At 40.7% G+C, this 21,751-nt stretch overlaps 1 protein-coding gene across 6 annotated transcripts in view; it reads left to right on the top strand.

Moving 5' to 3' along the window:
* FRMD4A (FERM domain containing 4A) overlaps positions 1 to 21,751 on the top strand; it is a 481,635-nt gene that overhangs the window by 242,299 nt on the left and 217,585 nt on the right. For all 6 annotated transcript variants that reach the window (XR_015877834.1, XM_088468780.1, XM_088468779.1 and 3 more), the window contains exon 2: positions 10,660 to 10,725. Coding sequence is in view for 5 of the 6 variants with exons in the window: in XM_088468780.1 (XP_088324906.1) it covers positions 10,660 to 10,725 (66 nt within the window). In the remaining variant the exon portion in view is untranslated. The remainder of the gene's footprint in view (positions 1 to 10,659; positions 10,726 to 21,751) is intronic.

Genomic DNA, 21,751 nt, shown 5'->3' with positions numbered 1-21,751 from the left:
TCCTCACCCTCCCATGTGAGTGGGCATTCGCTTGACCTGTTCTTCACTCACCGTTGTGATATTTCTGATTACTCCAATTCCCCATTCCCCCTCTCAGACCATCACCTTCTCTCTTTTAAACTATCCCTCTCTCCTTCCCTTTCTCTACCTCCTAAGGCCACTATCACTAAGCGTAACATTGACGCTATTGACACCGTTTCTTTTTCTTCCCAGCTTGACTCACTTCTCTCCCCTATCCTCTCTCTCTCCTGCCCTGAACAAGCCATTTCTCTATACAATACCTCCCTTACTTCTGCTCTGGAGTCTGTTGCTCCGGCGATCACTATTCAACCTCAACCCTGACATTCCAAATGCACCAGATATCTGCAAAAGTGTTCGCGAACTGCCGAACGACAGTGGAGAAGATCACGCTCTAAGGCTGATTTTCTCCATTTCAAATCTATGCTCTCATCATACAGTGCTGCCCTTTCCCTCTCTAAACAGTCATATTTCAAGAACCTCATCTCCTTACAGTCCTCAAATCCCCAACGTCTCTTCACCACCTTCAACTCCCTCCTCCGCCCACCCCCTCCTTGCCTCCCCTCCTCGCTCTCTGCCCTTGATTTTGCTACCTACTTTACATCTAAAATTGAGGGCCTCATTCAGAGGCGGTCGGAGGATGCAAGCGGTCGCTCAGAAACTGGGCGGCCGCTTGCATCCTGACCGCCCGCCTCTGTTTCGGCCGTTAGGCTGTGGGTTTACACCCACAGCTCTAACGACCGCTAGGGTGATGGTCGCGATGGTCAGAGACCATCGCGACCATCGGGGCTTATGACGAGACCCTAGGGTAGGGTCTCACTTGTCGTAAGCCCCGGAGAGCTTCTGGCTCTGTCAGAGCCGGAAGCTCTCCACTGACATCACTAGTGATGTCAGTGGGGCCTCCCCCAAACGGTAGGCGTTCCCATGGGAACGCCTCCGTTTGGGCTGCCAACCCCCCGGCCCGCCTTCCAAACGGGGCGAGCTGTCAATCAACATCGACAGCTCGCCTCCTTTCGAAAGAGACCCGCTACGACCGGCGCTGTCGGTCATAGCGGGTCTCGTGCATGCGCACGAAGGAGCCGGCTCCCTCGTGCGCATGCGCACTTGACAAGCATCGAGGCGGTCGTAGACCGTACGGCCGCCTCTGAATGAAGGCCTGACTTCATACGTCAGGACATCATATCCCATCAGGCCCCCTGCTATCCACCTCCTCTCTTCCCAGATCACCCCTCTCCTTCAATTTTACTGACTCTAACTTTCTTCTCCCCTGTATCTGGAGAGGAAGTCATGTCCCTCATCCAGTCCTCCCCCCTTGACCCTATCCCTTCACGTCTCCTCCACTACCTCTCTCCTTCTGCCTGCTCCCATCTTGCCCACCTCTTTAATCTCTCCCTATCATCAGGCACTGTCCCGTCTGCATTCAAACATGACCTTGTCTCCCCCATACTAAAAAAACCAACCCTTGATTCTAACACTCTCTCCAACTACTGTCCCATCTCTCTCCTCCCTTTTGCTTTCAAGCTCCTTGAGCGTGTTGTTTTTAAGCGCCTTACCACCTTTCTTTCCTCTCATTCCCTCCTTGACCCTTTCCAGTCTGGCTTCCGTTCTCTCCACTCCACTGAAACTGCCCTCACAAAAGTCAGCAATGCTGCTAAATCCAAGGGCCACTACTCTCTGCTCATTCTCCTTGACCTTTCTGCTGCTTTTGACACTGTGGACCACTCTCTCCTTCTGCAAATCCTTCACTCCCTTGGTCTGCGTGACACTGCCCTCTCCTGGCTATCCTCCTACCTCTCTGACCGATCCTTCTCTGTCTCCTCTCATGACTCCTCTTCTCCCCCACAGCCTCTTGCAGTGGGTGTTCCCCAAGGTTCTGTTCTTGGACCTCTCCTTTTCTCACTCTATACATCCTCACTAGGTGAACTCATCAGCTCTTTTGACCTCCAATATCATCTCTATGCTGATGATACTCAGATCTCCCTTTCCTCCCCTGACCTCTCTCCCTCTCTCCTCACTCGTGTCTCCAACTGTCTCTCTGGCATGTCTTCCTGGATGTCCCAGCGATTTCGTAAACTTAATATGTCTAAGACTGAGCTAATCATCTTCCCTCCCCCCTACATAACCACACTTCCCACCATTTCTTTATCAATTGATGGCACAACTATCTCCTCTAGCCCCAAAGTGCGCTGTCTTGGAGTTATCCTGGACTCCTCCCTCTCCTTCAAACCACATATCCAGAATCTCTCACAGTCCTGTCGCTTTCATCTTAAATATATTTCCAAGATTAGACCCTTTCTCACCCAGGATGCCACTAAAACCCTCATACACTCATTGGTCATCTCCAGATTGGACTACTGTAACCTTATCTGGCCTCCCCAAATCCCTTCTCTCCCCTCTCCAGTCTGTCCTCAATGCTGCTGCTCTGCTCATCTTCCTCTCAAAACGCTCTGCATCTGCCTCCCCTCTCCTACAAGCCCTCCACTAGCTCCCCTTCCCCTTTAGAACCCAATTTAAGGTTCTCACACTCACTTACAAAGCCCTCAGCCATTCCTCTCCCATTTACATCTCTGATCTCATCTCCCTTTACTCCCCTGTCCGCCCTCTTCGTTCAAGAAATGCACGACGCCTCTCTTGCCAATTGATTACTTCCCACTCCCGCCTCCAAGATTTTGCCCGCGCTAGTCCCCACCTTTGGAACTCTCTCCCGCTTCCCATCATACTCTCCACCTCTCTACAATCCTTCAAACGGGCTCTCAAGACCCACTATTTCATCAAAGCCTTCCAGCTCTCATCTTAACTTGCTGCTACATACTCCTTCCTCCCTGCCTACCCCATCTGTTTCACCCCTGTTTGTCTGTCCCTCCCCCTTAGAATGTAAGCTCCTATGAGCAGGGCCCTCTACCCTCTTGTGCATCTCCTTACTATACCTTCATCTACTTCTTACTCTCTACCAGAGCACCTAACACTTGATTGCTTTGCATTGTTGCTTATCTGGGTGTTATGGTCGTGAATGTAGCAATGTATATTATCCATGTCGTGTATTGTATTGTACTGTAAGTCACTGTAAATCAATCTATTTGTTTATGTACTTTGTAAGGCGCTGCGGAACACTTGTGGCGCCATATAAATAAACGATACTAATAATAATAATAATAATAATAATAATAATGCTTGATGTGCCTTCACTGACTGCAAAACGGCTGCACGATTACAATGACTTAATCGTGCAGTCGTTTTGAGGTCTTTTTGTGGAGGTGTGCCTTAAGAGACACATATATAAATAATAAACATTTCCCACAAAGGTGGATGGATAAATTCGGAAAACTACTTATATGCAAAAAAATGCTGTAATTAGTATGTATATCAAAATCCAGTAATAATTACCCATCATCGCTAGATCCCACCTTGATCCTTTGCTCCATTGTGCAAATATCTTTCCCCTGATCATCATTCACAGCTCCCAAATTGTCCAGAAAGATGCCTAGGTGCGAATGTAAAGGTGCATACACACCTAATGATTTTTTGAATGATTTGTCGATAACGACGTCGTTATCGTTAAATCGTTCAAAACAATTGCTCAGTTTATGAGTTATAACGATTAACGATTTTTACATATGCGCACTCTAGTTTGTAGTTCTCGTTCATCATCCATTTCAGAATGTCCAACATGACTATTTTCATTAAGGGAAGGAACATTATTCATTCATCGTTCAAAACATCGGTCATTGCACTTCAAAATTGCCTTAACAACATTTTTCAAATTGGCACAGATTTGCCAGCAAGATATAGTTGTCATTTAACAAGATTGATATGGCATCGTAAGTTTCTTTCATAGCTACCAAATGAGCCACTGGTACCAAAAGTTTTGCCTTCCCAATATGTAATAAGGCGGCATGTAAAGTCACTTGAGAAGAATGGATGAATAATCTCCATTGTTAGGGGTTTTTCTGAATCCCAAGTTCATGCATCAATCCAGTTAGATCTTTGCAGACGCAAAGGGAACCTTGTATTTTTTAGTAACTTGCAAGGTTTTCATATTGTTTTCAAAACACAGAAATCCTTGTGTTTTTTGCATTCAACTTCCATTGGAGCACCCTGGATCTTAATATTTCGGCTTGTTGCTTTGAAAGTTTAAAATTTGTGACTAACTCACTTCGCTCAATTAAGTGTTTTGTTTTTTTTTGTCATGCTCGGGACTGTAACTGGTCGCAAGATGTAGAGGGACCAGCAGTTGCCTCATATTGCTCATGCGCTTCTTATGGATTTGGGAATTCCTCCCAGTTAGATGGAGGAACAGGAATCTGGAGTTCAAGTGTATGTGACACTGATCTTATTGCAGATGGGTGATTGGGATATTCAATGTTAACTTTACCGTTCTTTGAACAGTAACTCAGTGTTTGTTAGACAAAAATAAGTCTACTAAGTGACTGTTTGGTTCTCACCAGACCATTGGAACAGCAAGAGTCATACTATTCTTGTTCCCAGGGCAATAACTAGGGTGGTGTGAGATATGCCACGGCATGTCAATTTTCTGTTTATAATCATTCTCACTTGTAGCTTCCTCTTCTGTTATCCCCAGCATCTCCTGGCTGCCTCCTCAAGCACCTTCATTCACATCCTCTTTTATTTAACATACCCATTTCAAAATGCTGTCATACCCGGGACTCAAACCTATTACCTCCCACATGACAGTCAGACACCTTACACATGGAGCTACCCTTGCCCTTGCTGGTGAGTTCAGCTGCCAGTTCAGGGTCCATACATGGATCTCACTGCCAGGGGTGCAGAGAGTGAGGGGAGCGGGTACTAATTTCTGGGGCCTGAGCTTGCTCTGGGTCCGACACCCCCCCCCCCCCTCCCTCTTACCTGTCAATGGGAGACTGCTCACTGCTACTGAGCAGCAGCAACGGCAGTGATCACACTAACCACGCCCCCTCACTGGATTTGTGCTGGGCTAGGGGACTCAACGCCTCCCTCTCCAGTGCATAGTGGCGCTGCAAAAATGATTTTTTTTTTGCTTAATGAGGTGTGGCCACACCTCCCACAGTTAGGCCACGCCCCAACCCCCTCGCCTGGGCCTCCTCTCTACAGCCATGCTCCCTGCCACTGATATTTGCTGCATATACTCTACAAGTAGCACTCTTTCTATACCTTCAGTTTGTGATCTTCACTGCTGGCTCCAGGCTTGTGTCTGGCTGTTCTGATGGATAAATCCTTGTGCAGGTGCAGCTTCACCAGTGCTCTTCTACTTCAATAGCTGGTGAGTTATACTGCATAATTATTTTGTATCATCAATGCAGCCATTGTATTCACAGTGTCTCACATTTAGCAGTGACACCTGGATAACAGTGGTACCCCGACATCATCATCCGGGACAAATCAGAATTGTCATGGCCCTTCGCCACCCCCCTTGTTCCGGGGCACATCTTATGTCCCTATATGAAAAAAATATGGGGCTGCCGATACTCTTTCTGGCACAGGGCACCAAAAAGTCTAGTTACGGCTCTGTTTGTTCCCCTTCCTCCATTTCATCAGACTTGCATAGAATGCTATACAGCACATATGTGGTGCCCAACTTTTATCTGGATCAAAAACACAGCGTCACAATAATCATAATCAGCATTAGCTTCTGCATGATTGACCAACATTGTGACTTCACTGTAAATTATCCACAAATATAGCAAAAACTATTGGACTCATTTAGACATTCACAACTTTTTGCTCCATTATAAAAAATTATGAAAAATATTTCACAAAACAAAAACTGCACTCAAGCTAGACAACCTGCCATTGCAGCTTACACATCAAAACTATCTCCTGAAGTAAAAATGTGTATTGTATTTGGTTCAATTGTAGACAAACTTTATTGATGAATACCCTGCTGACAGCCACTTAACATGGATGGGGGTGGTTCGGAAATATTTTGTTTTTGCATATTAAGACATATTGCGGTCTATTTACTAAGCAGTGTTAGGAGACAGAGTGAAAAGTGATAAGGTGCCAGCCAATCACCTCAAAACTGTCATCTCACAGGCTGTGTTTGAAAAATGATAGTTGGGAGCTGATTGGCTGGCACCTTATCACTTTTCACTCTGGCCCTGATTCAGAGCCGGACGCTCTGACAGAGCGCTCGCTCTGAATCAGGGCCGTACCTGCTCCTTTTTGGAGCGGCCTCCTGGCCGCTCGCATAGCTGTGGGTGACCACCCACAGCTATAGCGAGCGGCCAAACTGATGGTGGCGATGGTCAAGACCATCGCGACCATCGGGCTTGCGACGAGACCCTGCGGTAGGGTCTCGCTGCCGCAAGCCCTGGAGTGCTTTTGGCTCTATCAGAGCCAAAAGCACTCCCACTGACGTCACTAGTGATGTCAGTGGGGCCGGCCCCAGACGGTAGGCGTTCCCATGGGCACCATCGACAGCACGCCCCCTTTGGTGCAAGACCCATAATGACGGCTTGGCCGTCGTTATTCGTGTCTCGCGCATGCGAACAACGGAGCCATCTCCGTCGTGCGCATGCGCACTTGGGCACCATCGACACGCTTGCGAGCGCTCAGCGCTCGCGAGCGGGTCTGAATCAAACCCTCTGTCTCCTAACACTGCTTAGTAAATAGACCCCATTGTTTGCAATCGCTCCACATGTAAACCAGAAAGAGACAACATAGAAAGGGACGTAGTTCGCTTCCAGAAGGCACTGTAAATTTATAAGTATTTTCAACCATTTTTGCTTGCTTGTGACGTGATCTAATTTTTATTTTCTGAATCAGCACATAAAAGTTAACAGAAAACGTCAGTTTTCATCATTTTTGCCGAAACCTTGTTGACTAATAAATATGCCCTTTTATGTGTAACTTTACTTTAGATGGGAAAACAGTTACATTGTCGACATGTTCAATTGTCAGTGTTACTGGGGCAATGTCACATGTTCTCTGTCGATGGTATTGTGGTGGCATCTTACAGGTTGCACTGCCATCTGTCTTCTGTAGTATGAATTTGGGTGTATGAAAGTGTGTCAAGTTTACTTTAAAGTTATTCCGAATCCTAATTCAGGACCAGATTCTGCGGATGAACCATTGCACAATTGTAACCTCCCATTACTTAGTTTACTTAGGGGTCTATTCATATAGAACATGAAGTGGCTACTAAAAGATATCGCTATATATCACATCGATGCAATATATAGTGAAGTTTAGTAGCCATTCATGTACAATTACCTGTCCGACGTCTTCGGGCACTGTCCGGCCCCTCCGCGATCCCTGTAGCGTAGTGAGAAGACAGACCTGCTAAACAGTGCTCTTCTCTGCTTCATGAATAGACCCCTTAGTCACTGGAGTTAGAATTATAAGTGTAACGTGTCCTTTTAATGTTAGTTAAATGCATGCAAATGTATATGAAAATAAAAAGCATTAGTAAACCCCACAATGGCATATGTTGTACTCTCAATGTCGATGTGTGTATGTGTGGTTATGTTCTTTTGTTATGTTTATATGGGGAGAAAAATTCAATAAAACCCCCGCAAAAAAAAACATTAATTTACAGGCGACAATTTCTATAGGTGCTTTATCTGTTATTTTTAAAAATACATGTATCAACACAATTTAAACAATACAATTATTTCTGATCACATGTCTAGTTGAAATTGAAACACTTACGTTCAATACTTGTTCATAATAACGTGTACCATGTGGTTGACACATGTTCATTCTGCATTTTTTTTATTTGTATAAATGACAAACCAGGAGTCTTAATGCTCCTCTAGCCAACCCAAAATATAATATCACAAATGGATATTGGGTCTGGTTCCATTTTCAGATTAATTGATATTCATTGAAAAAGCATAAAAATGCTAGAATAACACCAAAAAATTACTAAATTGGGTAAGAGGCCTAAATTAAAGGCACCCACTTAAAACCAGTTATCTGCTAGCATTGTGTTTCTGTAAAACTGTGCAAGTACAAACCACATGTTAAAATTAATATAAACACTGTACATTTGCACATATTGTTAGGCAGTTCACTTGTGCATACCTGTTGTTGATGGGCACTGTACACATTTGCATGCATTGATCTATGCCGCCAGCACGCAAGTGGTATGAAGCTTTATTTCCATGCCCATTCATTTTAATGTAGTTTTCAGAATATGTTCTACATGTAAAACCACAAATAAAATGAAGGCTTAATTCATTTAAAAAATACATTTGGGAGCAAATGTCCTTATTCAGAACCAGTGCTTGACAACCTGGGCTGATTCCCACTAAAACAGGAGGACTGTGATAAATAGTGGAACAGCCTGTGCTTGTACCCACTAATAACGGGAGAATCTTGTAACATTGAGTCCTCCTGAGACAGTCCAGTGAAGGGCTGGGGCCTCTATGGTGCTGGGGCCTCTATGGTTGGAAGTCACAAAAAAACAGCCAGCCACCTGAGTGTATGTGTGTGTGTGTACCTGGGTAGTATGGAATATTAGAACTTCTAAAGTAATAGCTTTTCTAACTCAGTAGTCTCACATTTGCAGTAAGGTATCCATAGGACCCCATTCTATTATAGTAAATAATAGTGTACATAAAAATACAAAGTGATTAAATAATCTTAAATTGAAATGTAAAACTTTCCAAACACTTGCGTACTAATTTAGTAGTATGAAAAAATTCTTCTAGATTGCGGTCCCAAGTAATTTTGTTGCAATAAAATGGGAATTATTTTTGTAATCCAAGGATCTTTTTGAATTCTATGAGAATTCATCCTGTAATACTTGGATAATAAAAACCAAAGGGAAGACGCAAATTGTTTAGTTCGGAGCCTGACGTAGAGTATCCGTAGTCTGAATTGAACTGGGCTTCCTTTAGAGACTCTGCCAATCACAACCGGTTTAGTCTCAATGTGATTGGCTAAAATTGATGGGAGTCATGGGGATTTTCTGCTTTGATTACACATCAGTGGAGATTATTTGGTCTCTATTCAAACTAAAAGTGTTGGATAGTTCCATTTATTTCAATTTAGCACATAATTCCATTGAAATTAATGGGTCATTAGAAAAAAATTGGCCATAAACGTGAATGGGAAAAATACTGTGGGTTTGCATGGGTCTATGGAGAGAGGTGCTGGGACAGGTACAAAAGTAGCCATGCACCTCATGGGTGCGCGCAAAGCTTGAGAGTGGGGTGATGAAACAGCCCCAAGAGTCCTTTTGAGTTGGTGACAATACTTCTCTAATTAATGGATCTTGAATATTTCTTTGACAAACCTTTCACAGCTTGACCTTGCTTGACATAGGGTCTGCCTTTGACTACAGGATTAAGAACTTTATTCTAATAAGGTCTCAATCATTTTGTTTTCCAATGAAAAGCTCACACACCGTTATTTTAAGGCACCTTACCTCTATTAAAACACCATGGGACAGCTCAGTGGCCTGCAATATATACAATATAAAACAGAATTTTAATAATACATTGCCTACATGTTCTCTAATGAGTCAGGCATATACTGAACAGCAAAAAAGCAGCTCTTTCCCAGAAGGCCTTACCCATGGGACAACATCTAACTTATCCAAGAGCTCTCATTTATTTTTCATGCCTCATTTTATTATATGCAGAGCAGAAATTGAGATTTTGTTTTGTGTTGGGTCAATAAGAGCCAAGTCCTAGAAGAACATACTCAATTCTACAGTCCTCTACAGTTTATTAGTCAATTAGTTACTGTACCATGAATTGATTTTTATATATACACTGTGTTTGACATCTTTCTATGGTAACTAGCAGGGAAATGATAAGGAGAGAGCTACCACTAGTACAACGATTAAGCAACAATAATATAGACGTGAATAGTTATAGCATTTATTATTGGTCCATTGATTTGTTGAAAAACTGTAGTGATTTTAGGCCCTCATTCAGAGCCACTCGCTAGCGGCAGTACGCTCGTTCCGAGCGATGTTCGCACATCTGCGCATGCGTACGGATCGTTATATGCATGCGCGAACCAGTCAGTGCGGCCGAAATTCATGTGCTCGCAATATAGCGAATGCCTGCTATTTTGAGTGACAGAATGAGGCGTATGTGGGTGGTAACAGGGGAAGGTGCTTGAAAATGGGGAGTGGAGATCCGATCGCAGGCGTGCTTAAAGGTCAAAACGGGCGTTTTAAGGGAGTGCATAATTAATACAGCAGCGTCATTGACCACGTCACTTGGTTTTTTTTAACTCAGAACTGCTCGCAAAATAGCGGTTGAAAAAACCAACCACAAGAATAGCGAGCAGTTCATATGCTGTTAGATGTACTCGATTAATCTAATAAATAGCGGACATGACGTATGGTGCGAGCGGCCAGGGGGCGTTTTTAACAAATAAACGAGCGTATGTTTTGCACGCTCGTTCAGACTTAGAGGTGTGAACAGACTGCAATTTGCGAACGGATCATTTGAATAGCCACCCCTTGTTTTTGAACGAACGACCGCAAATAGCGAACGGCTCTGAATCAGGCCCTTAGTGCTTTATTAGTTTACTTATGACTGAATGAGGGGTTTATTATTAGGTGCACATGCAGGCCTATGATCCAAATGTAAAATGACTGCTGATTATCAGGATTGCTGTTTGAACATATTGACATTCACTTGACAGGTTGGTAATCACATATTTTTTTTCTTTGTACAGATGACGGAGGGGCGGCGATGTCAAGTTCACCTCCTAGATGATAGGAAGCTAGAACTTCTTGTACAGGTAACTTGAACTATTTTTTGTAACATTAGCACTATATTCATGAAGATGAATGGATTAAACTAAAAACTAGTATAGATGTACAGCTCTTTGTTGTAAAATTTGAGCAGTTTCCCAACTATATATAGATTGTGGACATTTGGGAATATATTAAATTATATTTAAATGCTTGAGAGATATATATATATATATATATATATATATATATATATATATATATATATATATGAGAGAGATTTTTTTTATTTTTCTTTATTAATAAAAAATATATAAGTATCTCAAAATTAGTATCAATGCGTATATGCCTCAGTGATGTCACTAGTTCCCAGTGAATTGATAGGCTGAAGCTTGATTCAGACCACTTTAGTGTAGCTCAGTGACTGGTCCGCTTTAAGATTGAGGAGGTAATAATGAGGACACTACTGAAGACTGGACTTGTAAGAATCATTGGGCCTCATTCTGAGGTATGAGTACAGCAAAAAAAGAGCAAGAAACTGTACACCATATTGCACTGCAGATAGGGCAGATGTAAAATGTGCAGAGATTTAGTTTTGGGAGGGGGGGTCGGTTCCTAGCTCAAATCTAAATTGCAGTGTAAAAATAAATTTATGCAGCATTTGTGGGCTACATGCAAAAGCAGCCAGTATTTACTCTGCATGCAAAAAAACATAAATGTATTTGTACCCCTTGCATTGCCACATGATTTGTCCAGGTGCAAAGTTACTTGCTCTTTTTTGTTTTACTCCCACCTCAGTATAAGCCCCATTGTTCCAGCCTAAAAAAATGGTATATATGCTGAGCCTTGCAGTGTTCACACTATTGGAGGATGTGTACAGAAAGGGATATGGTCTGACATTGCTTGTTGGAATTTCCTGGACAGTTACAGATCTTTGTCAAGCCCTAGTTAAATGACATTCCATTCACATACGTGAATGGGTGGGCAGGAAGTCCTTGAAGTAGAAGACTGATTTAAGAGATGAATGAAGACTTTTGAGACCGCTTTAAATTGCAGAAAACTGTATTCCTAGTTAATTTTACACATGGTGTGAAATATTTTCTGTATATATTTTACAAAGGACAAGGCAATATAGATCTGTAATGTAGGCTAGAACATTGATTTTACATAGCTGTAGACACACATTCATAGGATTGAATGCTAAATGCTGCATTGTTGAGTACTGTATGCTGGCCATACAGTACTAATATGCTGTTTAAATGAATAAATAATCTTAATAATACCTAAAGTCCTGACAGTTAGCTGAGAAGTGTGCTACTTTTATTTCTGTATTTACAAGTGGCAAATTATCTTTTAATTTTGTTTTGTTTGTTAATTTTGCCGCCCTCATACTTTTAGTAAATGTTATTTTATATCTCTCACTTAAGCATGTGCTTTTTATTCATGTATTGGTCCTTGTTCAAGTTGTGTATTTTTTTTTCCCATGGATACAGCACATAGCTGCTCTCTGAATACAAATGTATAAAGTGTCATATGCAAGGGCTGCAAAATGAAACAACTCTGCTTGATGACAGAAGAACATCGCTGAAAACCTGAGAAGGAAGAAAAATAATGTCATCTCAAGTCACAAGTAGAAGTAAATTTTGGGTGAAGATTGATTCAGACCATTGATTCAGACATTAATGAGTTAATCTAAAATGAAAAATTGTGTTTACCGCAATTGTTGGATCGGCCAGAATCACTGATTGTTGTAACGTGACATCATTACACTGTTCTTCATTGTCCTCTTACTGTTCAGACTGCTTGAAGCAAGCCACACGGTTGTCGAGGCCCATCCCTGTGATTCAGGGAGTACAAAAGACAGGGATATAGACATAGAAAGTACAATTTATTCTTTATATTATTGAATTTCACAGAAAACAACATTTATAGTTTGGTGCGGAGTTCATCTTAAGCAGTATATTAAGTAAAATCAGAATGGCATGTACAAGTCAATGGGAGTATTTTATGAAGCAGAAAAAAATACAGTTGCACATACATATAACTAAGTACAAATGCACCAATTTGTCTTTCTAGTACAGTACATACATGTATACCCTGTGACAAGTAGTGAGCTAGCTTTCCAATACAAGTTACAGAAGAACCACCTTATTTCCTATAAAGAACATGGAAGGAAGGAGGACATCTATTTTAAAGTCATCTAAGGGTGATCCATGCTGGTTGACTACTGTAATCACTAATAGATGGCAGTATTGTGTTGCAGAAGAATTTCAATATTAATCTGGGTACACACTACATGATCCATTTCACGATATATATTGTTTTGATTCGGATTAAAACAATATATCGCTTGGATCACATGGTGTGTGCGCCAGATCGCACGTGTCCGCATTTCATTCATCGCATCATTCCATCTGCTGTGCAACATGGCAGATGGGACAATGCAATGAATAACGCCATGCTGCTAAATGCAGCATGGAACTGCCATCGTGCACTTTGTACGGACATAGCATTGTGCCGTCACTGGATACACACATCGTGTAGTGTGTACCCAGCATTAGACTTAAATGAACTGCTGGAGATTTTTTGTGTGGAACCATTTCAGGTCTCACTCCTACTCTGATTGCATGACAGGCACAGAGGGGGGCGACTCCAAGATAGATGGTCCTAGCAGATAGCGAGCCATCTAGTGACTAGAGAAGGGCTGGGGCTTTGTTATGATTGCTACTAGGGGGGAGAGATATACAGGGAAAGAGATGTTGGAGAGAGAAAGAGAGAGAGAGACGCATGCATGAGAGAGATGGTGGGGAGAGAGAGATGGGGGAGAGCAAGAAAGAGGCAGAAAAGGGATGGATATATATATATTTATCAGTGCTATTTTCCAGTAGGAAACCTGAACCTCTCATTAACTATGACATAATGTCCTGGGCCAAAGTGTACTTTCCATAAGATAAGTTTTATTTAAAATTCCATTTTGAGTGCCTTATTTTCTAAATACTGTATATACAATATATATTTATATATAAAATATAATTATTTTTCTACAGCGCCACCCCCACTAGCTCCACCCACAGTTCCTGAACCTATTTTTGCAGAAAAACAGCCCTGTTTATATATATATATATATATATATATAATTAGTGAAAATGTTCCACAAGATAATATCAGGGTGATTTAATAAATAAGCTAACAGGACCTCTCCTTGCATACATTTATTCAACTCGTACATATATACGTATAATCAATAGTATGGCCCTGGTACAGAATATTTTTTCCACCTACTTGTCTAAGCATTTGTTCCAGCGGTACACCAAGGTATATATCCCTGCATAGAAGAATTCAGTGTCAAGCGCCTGAAGCCAAGACATGGTGGCTTGCTGACCTTCACCGTTGGTTGCGAATCGCCTTTCACCCAGGTGCTTCTTGAATGGTCCAAAGAGATGGAAATCACTCAGTCAGGGCTGTAGAGAGGATGGTCCAGTACCTCCCAATGGTAGCGTAGAACAGCTCAAATGTGCGGTTGGCTGAGTGTGGCCTGGCGATAGCGTGCAGCAATACAAAGCCTGTTCGCAGCAACCCAGGTAGTTTTGACGAATTGCCCTCCGAAACCGGCTCAATGTGTCACAATAGCCGACAGCATTATCAGTATCTCCCTTGGTGTGGAGATCAACAAGAAGCACGCCCTTGTGGTCCCAAAACACGGTGACCGTGACCTTCTTTGCTGATGGAGTTGTTATGAATTTCTATGAAGGAGGGGATGATGCATGTTTCCATGTCATGGATGCTTGCTTCGTCTCTGGTGTTATATGATGCACCCATGTTTCATCATCTGTAACAATACGATACAGGAACTGCATTCCCTCCTCATGGTACCTCATTAAGTGCACAAGAGTCATTCCCATCCTATTGGTTTTGTGAACTTCTGTGAGTTGCTTCTGTACCCAGTGTGCAGAGTTCCCACTGAGATGTTCAGTTCCTCAGCAATATCACTAACACTAATGCATCTGACCTCCTGGTTGAGACCTTCCATGTGGCACAAATTGTCACCTCGACAAGTTGGAAATGAATTTCAGCTACGGATATGCCCTTTAGATGCAGAAATCTGATCACACTATGCACCTCACTGTTTGACCATGTTTCTACCAGGCCCGCCATCTTACAGCTAATGTTGGGACAGTATGACTGATCTGAGGTGCAGCCTAATGGACATGAGAGAAAGCAGTGGTCTACCTACTCTGGCCTGGTGGGAAATTAAAATGAAATAGAGAACATTACACACATGAGAGGTCTTGTTACCTTATTGAACCACCTTCGTACTAATTGTAAAGGTAAAAATCTAACCACATTACTTATTTTACAAGGTTTCTTACTGCTATAATTTTCTTGTGTGGAAAATAATGTGGTTATGATATTTCTAACATATTGTACGAATTATTAGGGAAAAATAGGCTAAATCCTCTGGGAAAACATATCTAGTCATCTGTAATGTTTTAATTCAAGTTTCGAGTTTCTTCCCAGCTAATTCCTTATTAAATCTGACTGTTAATATTGAAATGCATGATCCTGTAAAGAAAGACCAGGTAGTAAACACAACACATGCTCCTGGGAAATCACCTCTGGATCCAATACATGAATTTATAATTGTATAGCAAACATAGGGCCAAAATTCTCATTAAGCATGTCCAATTAATATTGTGGACGGATATTTTATCAACAAACTTTATGGTAATTCAACAGTCATTATTAATGTAGCAGAATTAAAAAAAGAGACATCAGCAAAAGTGGTCACAAATCTACCCATAATAATTGTTACTTAACATAGTCGTGTTTATACTGGCCAATAAGCTACAACGAATGTTAAATAATAGGTTGCAGTAATGCTCAAATATACCTAATGGTAAGCATCGTGTATTATTTGTATGTGTATATAAATGTACTGTATATACAGTACAAGTATACCTCCTAATATACGCATGTATGCTTGTTGTATTTATATACAGTGCTTACATAGGAATGGAATAGAAAAATAAGTTACTAATCTTCTATTGAAGAACCAATCACATCTGTATATGGCTACAGCCGCTGATCTCACACTTGGAAGATGTGGTTCCAGGAACAGGATTTCATCTGTAAATCATTCTAGTCTAAGTGAAGGCCTTTCTGTTTATTGCATACTTTCTACATCCCTTTCCTCCTGCGAACAAATGTCCTTTTACTTTCCTTCCCACTGCAAAATATCCTTGGCTGCCCCTTATACTTGCAGGTGGGTCCATGGGATACAGCTGTTGTTATTATGAAGTACAAAAAAATAAATGCGTAAACTATTTATGTATAACACTCCATTTATTTTTCATTTCCAAGTTGGAATGTTCTGTATTCATTAGTTCCTTATTACTTGTTTAACTTCTCCCTATAAATGCATGTAATGTTTTACAGATGATGCTTTTGCATCCTGGTGTACTAATATTTTGCATATTGCAAAAACACAGTTGTGCTTCAGTGCAACATAATTTTTTTCTTTCTCTATTATATAGAAAACTATCGTGTGTCTACCTGCAATTATTTTAAGTTACTGCAACTGCACAGTGTTTGTTTATTATTGTTGTTAATATTATTATTACCATGAAAACTACAAATATATATATATTTGCAATGCGTCCATGAAATAATACTGAAAGAGTGCCATAAATATGTTATTATGTCAGCCACCAATTATCTAGTGAACATTATGGAGGAAGGGGATAATAGATAATGATGCATGTGCCTTATGACAATTCACTCATAATGCCCTAGGGCAGCACAGTCTCTAGTACTGAGTACAGCAATCATGCCAACATGACTCATTTCAATTGGGACAAAATGTTTCCTTCTAATTTTCCACTGATTTTCTGATTGTAATAACATTACATTGAGCATTTAGTTCAGCCCCGTCTAATTGAATTGGAAAATCAGTGGTAAAGTGGAAGCAGAACATTGTGTATTAGGTGAACTGAAACATGTTGGAAAGTATTTGTCTTACTGAAGATCCTGGTTCAGAACCCAGCATCTGCTGTATGTCATAATGTACAAGTAGTTTTGTCTCCTAAAGTTGGAATGGGAAGCAGTGATTTAGAGGACTGTTCTGCTTTTAAAAAAATGATCTACACACACCCTGATTAGTGCAGTTCCCCCACCTAGGAGGCCCCTTCTCTGTATTAGAGCCCCTGATGAAATTAGGTCCCCCACTTGGGTACTTAAAATTTAGATCTCCCAACTGCCCTTATTTCAGAAGGACAGTCCTGATTTGAGGGACTGTCTTTCTGTCGCACTGTCTATACTTTTGTCCTCGGGGGAAGTTGGGAGGTTTGTCCACACTCATTATGGTAAATTCAATGTTTTAAGGGTTTTTTCTTTCCTTTGGATTAGAAATGAAGATTATCTCACATGGATTAAATATTAAAAACATTTCCCTTGAATCACAAATTAATAATTCCCTTGGATTACAAATTAAGAACATTTATTTTGGATTATAAATAATGATGAATTTCATTGGAATAGAAATTAATATTTCATTTTAATTACATTTGCATGTCTTCTATTTATTTGCATATTTTTACTATTTTAGTAAAATAGAAAGGGGTTGTATGGTCCCCTAACAAATATATGTGGAAATTGATGTTAAATTGTATTTCTGTAGCTTTACCATTTATTTCAATTACCCATTTATTTGAATATAGATTCTACTACAAGTGGAGCACACCTGAAAAATAACGTTCATTGAAATGAATGAGATCCAGAAATGAATGGTAAAAGCTTCATATAGCTTGTATTCTGAATGCACATGCAAACACATATGTGCTTGAAGTTGAAGCATTCAAATCAGCTGCATATCAAATGTTCACCAGATACAACTGCGTTTTTATGTGTAAAAATACACAAGAAACCTGAGTGGTGTCATAGAGCAGCTGGTATAAAGGGGATGTGAGCCCCTGGAATGGGTAAACAAGATAAAAAAGAAAGAAATACCAGCGCTAATCAATAATAATCCGACTAATACTATAAATATCAATAGACAGTTGATTTCACATATAAATAATTTAATAAATAACAATTCTCAATGAAATGTCAATAAATGCATGATAATTAAAAAATAATAAAATGATGAAATAAAATTGACACAAATGTTGGTGTGAGTACACCATAAGATAAGTTCCTTTATTAGGTACTCCCTCCAGAAATTAAACAGTCATGTGCTGGGTGAATTGGACTGTATGGTTTAGAGTGTCCCTTAGGTGATAAGATTACCGGTATATGTCACGGAAAGGTCGCTTATGGATATGCTCCTGAGGAAGCTGGATGTATTTCTAACCAGCGAAACGCGTTGAGCCTTCAGATCCTGTTTCTACTCCCTCCACTTTGTTGGCATTATTCATCTACTGGATTTATCTACCCCTGTTTGGCATCCTAATGATTCTCTGGTGGAACAAGTCAGCCCTGAAAATCACTGCAATGGCCGCTGCATGCCGCCCAGGACTGTGACCTCTCCGTGACATATACCGTGGTGTTCTGTGGGGCCTGTATGTCCCTCCCTTGGCAGGGATGCTGATTCCAGACCTCTCCAAGGATGTGGCACAAAATCTCTGGCAGGTGGTGTCGATTTGCAGGACCTCCAGCTGCTGGAGCTGTGGGAGGGGTGTATGTGTGTGTTTCGGGAGGTGCTGATTTGCTGGACCTGTAGTGAGGGCGAAGGGTATGCTGGGGCAGGTGCCGATTCTCAGAATCTCTGCCGTGGGACAGGCCAGCCAGTGTGTAGATGGTGACACTGCAAGATCTGACCTACCACAATAGAGTGATTCTGCCAGGAGTTGTGTCTGACATAATGATGATTAGTGACAGATCCAGACAGCACAGCTGTGCCATTACCCTGATGGAAGACTGCAGAGATGATAAAGTGTGGGTGTGGGGGGAGAGCCGAGTACTACTACTATGTATTGATGTCACTCTACGTACCAGGGCAGGAACACGTGGGTCCTACATTAAAAGAAAGGTGTATTATTAGCTCCAAGTATAGGTAGATAATACAAGAATAGGACAAAGGTACACAGTGTTAGTGAAACTAAAATAAGCAGAATACAATTGTTAGGTAAAAATAACTAATCACAAAAAACATATTAATACATACACATTAGACGTCATAGGAAAAAACAACATCATTTGTTTCATTTCAAAGCTTTGAAACCCAAATTTTTTATATGTGACATTGGGATCTATGTACTAAGCCTTGGAGAGAGATAAAGTGGATGGAGATAAAGTATCAACCAATCAGCTCCTGTCACTTTACAGGCTGTGTTTGAAAAATGACAGTTAGGAGCTGATTGGTTGATACTTTATCTCCATCCACTTTATCTCTCTCCAAGGCTTAGTACATAGATCCCAATGTCACATATAAAAAATTTGGGTTTCAATGTACTAAGCCTTGGAGAGAGATAAAGTGGATGGAGATAAAGTATCAACCAATCAGCTCCTAACTGTAATTTTTCAAACACAGCCTGTAAAGTGACAGGAGCTGATTGGTTGGTACTTTATCTCTGTCCACTTTATCTCTCTCCAAGGCTTAGTACATACAGCCATTGTTTTATGGGACCTATTTTTAACTTGTCAACTAGGGCCACCTCTGGGTTGTGTTACCTGGGCAGCCTGCAGTTGTCTACTGAGGCTGTACTAGACACACGCCTTTCAGCACTATATAATAGATAATATAAGGTTTTTATTTATATTTTGTTGACAGAATAGCAACACCTGTGAGTAAGTGCCATTAGGCACTTGCTGACATAGGCTAAAAAATCCAAAGTGATAAATATCACATGACAGATATGCTTATTCTGCCATCAAATAGCCATGCCTCTGTATGAGCCCTCCACCAGCATTTCTGTTCTCTGCAATATGTACATTAATCAAACGGTGTGTGTGTGTGTGTGTGTGTGTGTGTGTGTGTGTGTGTATGTGTATATATATATATATATATATATATATAAAATAAAATTTATTTTGGGTATAAGAGCCTTTTTATTTGCCGAGATGTCTATACGTATATATGCCCTCGTTGGTAGCTGCACAGTTTAATTTGTGAAAGAGTTATGCAAAGGTACCAGATTGATAGTTGGGCCGTTAGATTTAACTATGTATGTATAGCCAATTATATTAGATATATTTTATTAATATGTTCACCTTTTTGTTGAATAAGCGAATGATAAACCTACCCTTGTACTGTACACAAAGCAGTGAGAAAAAAAGAAGAAAAGGACCCCAACAACTGAGGCACACCCCAAACTTAAAGAAAATCACAAAATTAAGTCATGGAGAAAGCTATATAGGAGAAATCTTTAAAAGTTTCAACTTTATTAGTATCATTAAAACCAGCACTAGGTTTTCTGGGCAAGAGTCACACAAATGATATTTAACAAATGACAGAACAATGAAGACAGTAACAAAACATAAATATCTCAAAGTCGTGTTGCACAATAAAACGGGTAGTGGTCCTTATAAATGACCAATTTATTAAATTTAACTATTGAAAGGTCATAGAGACTATTAAGGAAATCATTCAATTGGAGGTACTCCTCCTCAAATCAATGGAAGCGATTGATGATCCCCAATAATGCAATGTTTTATAGTCATGCATGTGAATACCAAACATGTACATGTAATAGTTCAATTGTGTAGTGAACTATTACTAAAGTTGGCTCTTAACCTAAATGTCGCAACACGTATCTTAATCCTCTAAATTAAGGGGTATATCCCTCATAAAGTACGGCGAAAATATAACATGACATAACACAAATGACGTGTACTAATCAACAATAACATAATTAAAAAGCTGTATACCACAGTCAATAATTAACCCCGTATCGTCAATGGTTACTGTATAGTATATATAGAGGCGTCCCTCTATTAAATATATGAGAGCATACACTGTATTATAGATTTGAAATGCAGAGCGTATGCGCTTAAGGGTCAGATACTGCTGTTCCACATCGATGAAATCAGAGGATGTGGAATGAGTTTCACTGTCACCAGGCATACAAAGAAACAGTGCAGACTGCCTCTGCTTTTAGTGCCACCGTATAGGTGATATCTCTGTTGCTACACACAGCGCAGAGACTCACCACACAGGCATCTAATGAGAGAGCAGAGAAAGAGAGAGTAAAAGGTAGTACCTGTATAAAGTATGCTCTCAGACGGGTGTTAGGTAAAGGGATTCCCAGTGCGCACCGGGATCCCCCCAGCTAACAAGCCGACGCGCGTTTCGCCGGAGGCGGGCTTTCTCAAGGACGCTGTCTCCATGCTGTCTACAGGCCGGACATAAGTAGTACCGGCCCTCATGTAATTGGTAGTGTTAGGAAACTGACACTGCTAGAAGACCAATGAGGACTATGGTGGGCGGAGACAAAAAGCGTTCCCATAGTAACGTGTATACCAAAGGCACGTCACTGTAGAGCTGAGTAATAGGAGATTTGTTGGCATCTATTTTCCTGTCTCTTTGACACACAGCATAGTTTTCCTATCTCTGATTTCTTATACATCCCTATCATGTTGTCTTGTGTTCTCATAAAAGATTTCTCAGAATATTGACCAGTGTTCCTTTTTACTTGTAATATGTTGATGGATTATAGTTTAATTTATCCTCTATAGCACTATTGTGTGTTACCATGTCTTTTGTTCTCATAAAAGATTTTTCAGAGTGTTGACCAGTGTTCTTTTTTACATGGTATATTTTGATAGATTATAGTTTAATTTATCCTCTGTAGCATTAGTGTGTGTTGCCATGTCTGTTTTGTGTTAATTATATCATGTGATTGCACTTATCATTATAATTACCCTCTTTAAGGGTTATGATACCCATATTTACAGTGGCATATCACATTTCTGGTAATTGCTACAGGGATCACATGTGTCTCCTCTATAAATTCTGACATCATTTGGACCTATAGAAACATCGATTGTACACTACTACTTAAGACATGGTGATCGGCAATATCGATATGCAATCTACGCGTGAGACATAGGTCCCTATTTATTATTTTTCATGAATGT

Source organism: Taudactylus pleione, unplaced genomic scaffold (genome assembly GCF_031769625.1).
Source record: "Taudactylus pleione unplaced genomic scaffold, aTauple2 ptg000086l, whole genome shotgun sequence".
Taxonomy (NCBI): domain Eukaryota; kingdom Metazoa; phylum Chordata; class Amphibia; order Anura; family Myobatrachidae; genus Taudactylus; species Taudactylus pleione.
The sequence above is the reverse complement of the archived record's forward strand: the minus strand, read 5'-3'. Positions and strand labels throughout refer to the sequence as shown.